At 49.9% G+C, this 9151-nt stretch overlaps 1 protein-coding gene across 2 annotated transcripts; it reads right to left on the bottom strand.

Annotated features, from left to right (window-relative positions):
• Positions 1–662: 662 nt before the first annotated feature.
• On the bottom strand, positions 663–7686 carry LOC113215335 (nose resistant to fluoxetine protein 6-like). 2 transcript variants are annotated; one of them, XM_026434951.2, is made up of 9 exons: positions 7372–7686; positions 5248–5740; positions 5117–5181; positions 4803–5011; positions 4079–4239; positions 3297–3798; positions 2876–3211; positions 2069–2186; positions 663–1984 (listed from the first exon to the last, which is right to left on the bottom strand). In XM_026434951.2, the coding sequence occupies exons 1-9, from the start codon at positions 7646–7648 to the stop codon at positions 1881–1883; spliced, it is 2265 nt and encodes a 754-aa protein (XP_026290736.2). In that variant the 5' UTR covers positions 7649–7686; the 3' UTR covers positions 663–1880. The 2 variants fall into 2 exon arrangements, with proteins under 2 accessions (XP_026290736.2, XP_052130650.1); XM_052274690.1 differs by lacking the exon at positions 7372–7686 and adding an exon at positions 6904–7284.
• Between the last annotated feature and the right edge of the window lie 1465 nt (positions 7687–9151).

Raw genomic sequence — 9151 nt, 5'->3', positions numbered from 1 at the left:
TTACTCAGTGCAATACACAGACACCCGTTGCGTGTAGATACGGGTGAGGCACACTTTTATTTTTCTTCCCCAATTTCTTTTTTTAATAAAAATTGATCTGGATTTTTTTTTTTAAACCGTAACTTTCCGACCTTTTCCCTGGGGATCATTAGGCCTTTTGGGGTGATAAGGGTGATCTCGAATGAAGACAGTTGGCTCTCACCAATTCCCTTTCGTTCGGCTATGCATAGCGTGGTCTCACCGCGCAAAACACGCCTACGAACGCCCGCAGCGCTCTCTCTCGAGAATTGCTGGCAACGCTATAACGCGACATTATCGTTATAACCGTAACATACCCTGCACTGGTAAAACAAATGTAGAAAGTTGCACACCAAATGATGTGCAGTATCAAGGGTGCAAAAACTAAACACTTCACGATGTCGAACTCAACTAGACGTCAATTTTTGTGCAAATATTAGAAGAACACAGTCGCTTTCTCGTGGAAAAGAAGCTGCACATGGAATTTTAGTGAGCGGTCACTCATGGAAAACGGACCCTCTTCCCTGGAATATTGTTCATGGGATTCCATTTAGCGCACAGGATATTCTGACTGAGGGGTTTCTTGTTATGCGAAAGGGATAAAGGAAAATGTCCGAAGTCGAGCGTTGAAATAAGAAACCATCGACTCTTACTCTGAGATTATATTCAATTCATTAAAAACTATAATACATACTATTATACACACTGTATACCGAGAAATGCCTGCAGAAGTGGCGTATCTGTGCACTGATAAACTAAATATTCAACTGCTCGACACTTCTAAGTGTGCAACTGTAAGTTAAATACTTGCAAGTGTGCAACTGCAAGTTAAATACTTCTAAGTGTGCAACTCCTCGGTTGAACACTTCCTACACATTAAGCGTCCAATCTAAGGAAAGTGCACACTTGCAAGTGCACATCTACCGAGTTTTACACTTGCAAGTTTACGACTACGGAGTTGCACACTTGCAAGTATTCCACTTGCAGTTGCACACTTACAAGTGTTGAGCACTTAAACACTTAGTTTATCAGTGTGAAGAGGCGGGGAACACAGTCGGTTCTGCGCCGGCCAGGCAAACACTGGCGTATGTGGAATGAGACGGCATCACTGGTGGATCTGCTTTTCGGCTGGTCTGCACGGCCAACTTTGGAGGCATATTGCTCATCGTAGGTATGTCGTACAGTATTGACTGATGTTCCATTTTAATGTTTGTTCCCTCGTGATTGATTTTTCACATGACTCAATACTGTACGACACACTTCCTACGATGACCAATAAGCCTCCATTAAACGTTTGTCTGCAACGAAAACAAAATAAGAAAGGAAGAAGTTTGCTTCAAGAATATGGCGGCCGGTCCATAATGATACCTGTGCCAACCTCCACATTCTTGAAGGAAACTTCTTCCTTTCTTCTCTTTTCGTTGCTGACAAACAGTTAATAGTTGAATGAGCAGGTCAGCCTAAAAGCAGATACGCCAGTGATGGCCGTCTCTTTCCAGATCCGCCAGCGTTGTCTAGGCCGGCGCAGAACCACTAACGTTCCCCGCCTCTTCACAGATACGCAACTTCCGCAGGCATACGTCGATATAATGAGATGAATTTACACACGTTTACACAAAAATCGTCGTTTTGTAATTGTTTTAAAAAATAAATACACTAGTAAAGCTGTGTTACTTTGGTTTCACTCATAGAACTGCATTTTCAGCACACTTGAAAAGACATTTCCGTCATGCAACTGTGGCATGTTTATCGATAGGGTTGCCAAGAACCCCTGCCTCGCACCAGAGAAATGGAAGAAAATTGGTTATCATCTCAATCTGAGCCTCTTGAAGTATTCTGTCAGCGCGTGGTGTGTAGCCCTCTTACGCAGGAGTCCGGCTGGGCTCTGGCGGTACGAACGTGGGGTTGTCTATACCGTTCCCGGACTTCCCTTCGGACTGCGGCGGTGGGGGCGACGATGGTCTCTCTGGGGTGGCGGAGAAAATGCGTCGGACACCGGTATTCCCACGGACAGAACCATCCAGATTATACCACAATCTCACCCCCTTACCTCTTCGTGGCGGTCCCCTGAGTGCCTTTTCGATGGCCATGATCGGCGACTCCATGGTAAGGCAGAGGCAGGTACCGAAGAAGGTGGCAAGTACTAAGTCACCTAACATTCCCTCCACCTACGCAATAGAAAATAGTTGGTCAGGAGCTGCTGGTGTTGAGTACGAAAGTGAGCAGTGCATTACTACAGGTCAAAATGTAATAAAAGTTTTTGAAGATAGACATGCAAGTCTTACAGGTTGCAAAAAAGAGATTGGATACAAAATGCACATCGCGAATGCAGTTCTGCCACCTGCGAGGCTATGTTTAATATCAATGACGGAAAGTTGCCTCTAGCAGGTTGAAAGTGTGACACATCCTCACTCTCATTTCCCTATGGATGTGCTGTCCGTACGTTATGAAGAATTTTGTGCTAACGTATTATGGATCACAAATTATCCATAATATGGATAAAATTGTCCGTATTACAGACAATTTGATCCATATTACAGACATGCCCTCCTCCGTAAGGTATAGACCTTTCGTCCATACCTTACTCAGTGCAATACACAGACACCCGTTGCGTGTCCATATATTTGATATACGACTTGAACTTGAAAGTGTTTTAAGCGTTTTACTTAACTGAATTCATTGACCCTATCTGTTACATTTTTTCGCTAATAAATATCACTTACAAGTCTATTTATCGGTGATGCACACTAGCAAATAATGTTCCGGTAACACTGCAAAATTACTGTTTTGGCCCTTTTTCGTCTGTCCCCTGAGGGCTTTTGATGAGGGAAACGCGGGGCGGGGAAGAGGGACTCACCATCTTAAAGTCCGTGTAGTATTCGGAGGACCGCATAAGGCCGTGGTCAACCATCTGTACGGCGGCGTGCGTCAGGTAGATGCCGTACGTTAGCCGCCCCAGCACGCAGAACGGCGTCCACGAGAGGAAGGCGTTGATGGGTCCGCCGTTGCCCATGATGCAAGCCAGCACGATCCAGGCAATGCCGATGGACCAGGCGACGCGGTGGAAGCCCGAGTAGAAGGACGCCTCCCACACGTTGTATGGGTGGTTCTCGTGGTCGAGGAGAGGCTGCTCTCCGAAGATCACTGTCAGGCACAGGGCTGTGCTGGCCAGCCACCCAAGGGTCACCTGGGCCTGGGAGGACAGGAGGACATCATTCATCTGGGCGAGCTTCGAAGAGGGGGGAAGTGAAACAAATTAACGGGAAGTGGATACGCACAGAGGAAAGCCGCCACGTCAGCTTGCCGGTCTTGATCTTGTAGAGGGCGTAGCCGACCATTGTGCCCATGATGTATGCCGTGGCGCGGGTGTGGGTGGGGTAGTACATCTGTTCGAGGAACACGTGCTGGGCGTCCATGCTGATGTCTGTGGACATGGGCGCAGGCAGCTCGTAGAAGTACGTGATGAGGAAGGGTGAGAGGCAGGACAGAACAAAGAGCAGGCCGCCCCAGGCGAGGCCCACCACAGGGAACTTCCAGAGCGGAATCAGCAGGAGAGGCGACAGCCAGTGCAGCTGCATGTCTACCATGAGGTACCACGACTGCATCATGCATTGGTCCGTGGGCGTGGCATAGTTGGCCACGTAGAGCAGCGCGGACCACCAGTTGCGGATGCAGCTGTCGCTCGCGTCACCCACCACCTGGTACCACAGGGGGCCGTTGCCGAGGATCGCGATCCAGGTCGCGGTGATGCCGATCATGAGTGCGAAGGCCGGCGTCAGCCTGCGGAAAGCGTGTGGAGGGGGGTAAGTTGAAGGCGAGTTTAGTCGGTAAACAGAAAAAATGAACTCCTTTGATGACGTTCTATATACGAAAAAAAATAAATAGATAAAACGTTTCTTGGTGCAAATGCTGCCATTTGTGGATGTTATGGCATTTCTTAGTCCGCATTTTACACCAATAAACTGCCCCTGAGGATGAAATTTTGACCTGGTCACGCTGGCACCATCACTGGGAGTGCCGTGGCACGCATCGAGGAGGCGCTGCCCACCCTCGTGCCCACCTGACGTAGCGATGCACGTAGTACATGATGAAGTTGAAGGAGCGCTTGCCCTGGACTGTCTTGAGGAAGGCGTAGCAGTTGACCATGCCACCGACCAGGAAGAAGGTGTCGACGGACAGGGGCGCGGAGGCGATCATCATGGCTGAAGGGTCGGTCACCCGCTGCAACGCAACATGGCGTGAGGTCAGCGTCCGGGACAGAGTTGTCGTACATCGCATCCATGGAGTTCCATTCAAGGCGGTACTTCACGGAAAAAAGTGAATTTGTTGGGGGGAATCAATGTCTGTCTGTCTGTCTGTAGTGAATTTGTTGGGGGGAATCAACTCTCTTTGACAGGCTAAATTCGACAGCTAGAATCAAAAGTTCGATACCTAGGTAGTAGGTTGTCAATTGTACGAGTGGACCAAACTCCACCAGCTTAGTTTCGTTAATTTTGTTATCAACACATCTTGGAGTGGCGAGAAAATCCCACCTTGAATGAAACACCCTGTTCATTCCAAGTTCGTATTCAATATTCCGCTGCACAATTATCAGGGATCAAGTTGGTATACGCGGCTTTATCTCGCGCCGGCTCGGCTAACGCCGTTTTCAATTTAGTCTGGCCCTGCCCTCCAATAGCACAACGCCCTTTATTGCAGACCTTGATTTTAACCAGCCTGCAACATCCCACCCCAACATATGTTGCCTGGCACTTTTAGCTGTGATGCCCAAGCAAAGTGCGTACCTTGGGCATGACGATGAGGTTCATGTAGGGCACTGCGAGCGCGTTGATGTAGCGGTGGCCCAAGACTACCCACATAGCGGAGAGGAAGCGGATGCCGTTGATGCAGGTAAAGTTGGAGTCACTAGGTGGTGCTATGGTCAGAAGGCGCTTGCCGTTGGTGTAGGCCGAGAAGGCCAGCAACATGCCCACCTTCTGGCGCGAGTGTTTGGCTGCAACAAGGAAACAGCGGAGGAATTTCAGTGTGGTTTGGCGTCTCAGTCTTAGGTTACGTGATAAATTCGGTGACATAGATGTCCTCTGCATAGATGTCTTACCTACGAGAGTGAGGTCGATGGTGGTCCCCAGGATGACCAGTAGGATGAGAATGACGCACAGCGCTCTGCAAAGAGAAGGTGCGTCAAGTTCGGCCTGGCCCCGGACCCCTTCCCCTAAGCCGCTTACTCACATGACGACGTAGTCACCGGGGCCCGCCTTCCTCCAGGGCCCCGCCACGTTGGTGTACCTCTCGGGCAGACGGACCTCCAGGTGGAAGCCGGCCGCAGAGAGGGGGGCGTTGACCACGGCCAACGCGCGGGCCAGCGCCGCCTCAACCACGGCCGCCTGGCACGTGCTGGGCACGCACACGGATATGCGCAGCGCCGCCAACGTCGAGTACTCGACCGTGGCGTTGTCGGTGACCCGTGGCGTCTCCGGGATCGCGCCGCGACCCGCCGCTGCCACCGCCATGAGGCCCTTGTGCAGCTGAGCGAGTCGTGCCTCGCGCGTCATGCTATTCGCAGGCTTGACCACGGTCTGCATGTCCAGGGCCGGAAGCGCGTAGCGGCCCGTGAAGCCCTGCTCCTCCACACTCCCCGACGCGACGCACTCGTCAAAGTTGCCCATGTCGGCCAAGTTTCCGTAGAGCACGCCCGTGATCAGCTTGGAAGACGAGTCGACCACTGGGCAACGTGAAACAATTCAGGTTTAGATACTAAAGCAGGTACGGTGTGCGTTCACACACTTTAAAAAATACAGTAGGTTTACAAGTTTTCGGATGCTTCTTTTTGAGCTGGCAGGGCTTGTAATATTTGTTTACAAGGCAGGTATGAGCTTACAACAAGTCCATATGAGCATATTGGACTTCACGGTAAAAAAAGAATCCGGCAAATCAAAACTAATAAATTGGGTGCTTTTAGGATAGACTGTGAAACTTTAAGTCGTCACTTTACGAAAAAGTTACTCCTTAATTTTACTAACGAATGGTTCATCACAAGGGATGAGATGATTGTTTCGTCATGCGACAACTCAATCCTAAAAACCTTTGAAATGAATGTGTCGTCACATAACTAGAAAAGAGAAAATCGGTACAGTGAGAATTGAACCTGGGACCCTCGGCGTGGATTCAAGCGCCCTTAAACTACACGGCTACTGAGGATATCTGTGTGGGGTTGTACTGGTACCCGGAGCCATGAGCACTTATTTTGTTCCAGGTTTGTGACAGTTATTTTGTCATGTGACGGAAGTTTTATTTATCTCTATTGACGAATAGATCATCGCTACTGACAAATGGTTCATCTCAACCCTTGTGACAAACTATTTCGTCACAATATTTTTCATCACATGGCGAATCAGTTTAATTGTGCTGTCTATTGAGATATCGAGTTTTATATCCATCTCTCCGAACAACCTCTTAGAACATAGACAAAAATGTGAATAATAATTGGACGATTTCGGAACTATTTGATCACTGTCGGCGTGGATTGGACACGTACTGGTGTATTTTGCGCGGTTTCGTTCTTTCACTTTCAAAATCACCACGACAATATTCCGTGCGATATTGTGTCCCTAATGGCCCCGTCGCAATTAGGGGTAATTTAAAAACAGTATGGCAAAAGACGATCTGACCCAGCTGCTGAAATCAAAGAGGCAACGGTGTAACGTTTTTAGCAAGAATGGTCATCATCCCGTGTAGAGGACGCTTAGTTAAAGTAAACATCAGTTGAAGTCTTACTAAGAGTTTTTTTACGATTTAAAGTCAAGTCATATTCTTTCGTTAAAATTTTAAATAGTAGGGAATGTAGCGTTGCCACGTTGACCCCTGCAGCTGGGTCAGATCGTCTACCTGGAATTGTCGCCAAATCCACATTCTTGGTCCAATCGTGTCCCAACCGATTTTTTATTCTTTAGGACAATGGTGTGGCTTCTATGTTAAAGACCCCAACTTCCACTGACTGGTAGACTGCTAGAACTCGTTGAACGTCTTGACAATGATGTAGCAATGTGTCACTCGATTTAGGCAAAAATGTGACTCTCATATTTGCAGTGTTCCCACCGGTTTCTACACTGTCTTGCAAAACAACCACTGCAAAAGAAAAAAATTGCCGCACCCAAGGGGTGCCTAACTCCACAAAAATGTGTACACCGGATTACCAAAGCGTGATGATAGCCGGGCTGGCTAGAACACTAAAGCTGTCACGCTATCAGAGGGGCTACCCCGACTAGCTGTATAATGGGGAATACTTGAGCACCACCACGTCAGACCGCCGTCAAGGTTGACCACCTGGGCATGCTCACAGCCGCTGGCACTCACTCTGCAGAGCCCACTGCTCGGCCCGGTACAACCCCGCGCCCCAGCGCACCAGAGCTGCGCTGCAGTCTTCGACGCCAGGAAGACTCTGCTTCTCGAGCAGGGCGCCCTGAACGTGCCGTAGGAGCGCCTCCGGGTGCGACAGGGAACTAAAAAACTCCCTGAGAGCCGCATCCTCGTCGGTGTTGGGGTCAACGACGGAGGGTCCAGGGTCGGCGCGCGTCCACGAGGACTCGAGGGCCAAGACGGCCAGCAGTAGCGCGACGGCGACTGACTTCATCTCGACTGACCGGCGCGACTGACTCACTGCAGACCGAGGGCGGCGAGTGAGTGAGTGAATGCGGCAAGGTCCCTGTGTCTTATCGCGATCTCACCGATTCACCCGCTCGCCTATCAGTGCCCAATCAGATAAGGAAGACGCACCCGCGACACCTGCGTCAAAGGGTCGCGCGATGGGTGCAAAGTCTGGGTCAATGGCTGGCACCAAAGTGCGACCACCTGGATGGTCGATCTAACTGACGCACGGCCACCTTGGCGCACGACCTTTCTTGGAGAAAGCACTCGCTTGCGAGCTCCGAGATTAGATTGAGTGTGTGTGCGTGCGTGCGCGCGTGCACCTGTTTAGCAACAATCCGATCGGAGCCGTATAGGCTAAGGCACCGAATTCAGCGACGGTAGGCAAACCCAGCGACACGCCATCACGCAATACAGTGTAAGGGTGAAAGTTGAAAATTGTGTCACATCCAGCTAAGCGCATTTTCGGATCAAATACAACGGTTACTCGTTACGGTATAGAAAGAGAAGTCTGCACATATAGACGATACGTCGATGGAGGTTTGCCAGTAGCACTACTACAGTGCGGCCCGGTTCACAGACCAATTAATTCGGTTATATTGGTTATGCTGCACCGGATGCAGGCGTGCGGTTGGGTTGCATACTCGCACGGGGCCGTAAGGTGCTACGGTGTGCAAGCCCGCCCGCACTGTTGTTCTAGTGGTTTTCGTGGGTTCGGACAGGATATTACTCGGTTGTTAGGTTTAACTATCGAACTGTGTTAATGAAATTTAGAAATATAAAATTGGGGCCTCCACACTCACTGCTGCCGGGCTACTGGCGACTGGTGAGCCGAGTCGTGAGCTGAGGGCCTTAGGTCCTTCCCCGCGTAGCGATCTGTGGCGCGACCGCTGGAAGGGTGAATTGCACCAGTTCCCATTTCCTGTCACCGCCGACCTGGGCGCCTCGCGCGAATATTTGAATGCCTCGCTTCATTGCTACAACAGCACGCTTGCATGCAGTAGTGTATAAGTGAAATAAAGGAAAGGGTGTGTGGAAGTGGAACACCTTGTACCAGTTGGCTGATTAACACCGCGCACTTCTGTAGTTAGACAGTACCGCACGCAGGAGTGCGGGCGGGCTTGCCTATCGCCCCTGTCCACGGCACCTTACGGGCCGGGCGAGTAGGCAACCCGCCCGCACTAGTGCACGGAAAAAACAAATTAGTTCTCCCAACTAAAGTTTAAGTTGATTCCCGGATAACGAAGAAATTTTGGCTCCAGCAACCAGTTTTTGATTGTAACAACCAGCATTAAGTCGAGGGAAGATTGTGCCTACCCATCAGGCGCCATGAGAGGTGGCATTGCCCTAATTTGGAGGGTTCGTAAGGCGAATGACGGATTGGGGGATTGGTGAGAGCCGACTGTGTTCATTCCACTCGAATGTTTTTGGCCTGTCAGATCAATTTTTATTAAAAAAAGAAATTGGGGAAGAAAAATAAAAGTGTGCC

Source organism: Frankliniella occidentalis, unplaced genomic scaffold (assembly GCF_000697945.3).
Source record: "Frankliniella occidentalis isolate FOCC.00 unplaced genomic scaffold, Focc_3.1 Scaffold8, whole genome shotgun sequence".
In the NCBI taxonomy this organism is placed as follows: Eukaryota; Metazoa; Arthropoda; class Insecta; order Thysanoptera; family Thripidae; genus Frankliniella; species Frankliniella occidentalis.
Note: the sequence above shows the minus strand (reverse complement) of the source record. Positions and strands in the feature narration are given on the sequence as shown.

Bases quoted from the DNA above. Each gene is read 5' to 3' on its own strand.
- LOC113215335 (XM_026434951.2), bottom strand. From the start codon at position 7,648: ATGAAGTCAGTCGCCGTCGCGCTACTGCTGGCCGTCTTGGCCCTCGAG. The intron at 3,799-4,078 runs GTGGGCACGAGG...CGCTTTCCGCAG, and splicing joins TACGTGCATCGCTACGTCAG to GCTGACGCCGGCCTTCGCAC. The intron at 3,212-3,296 runs GTGCGTATCCAC...CTGTCCTCCCAG, and splicing joins TGACGTGGCGGCTTTCCTCT to GCCCAGGTGACCCTTGGGTG.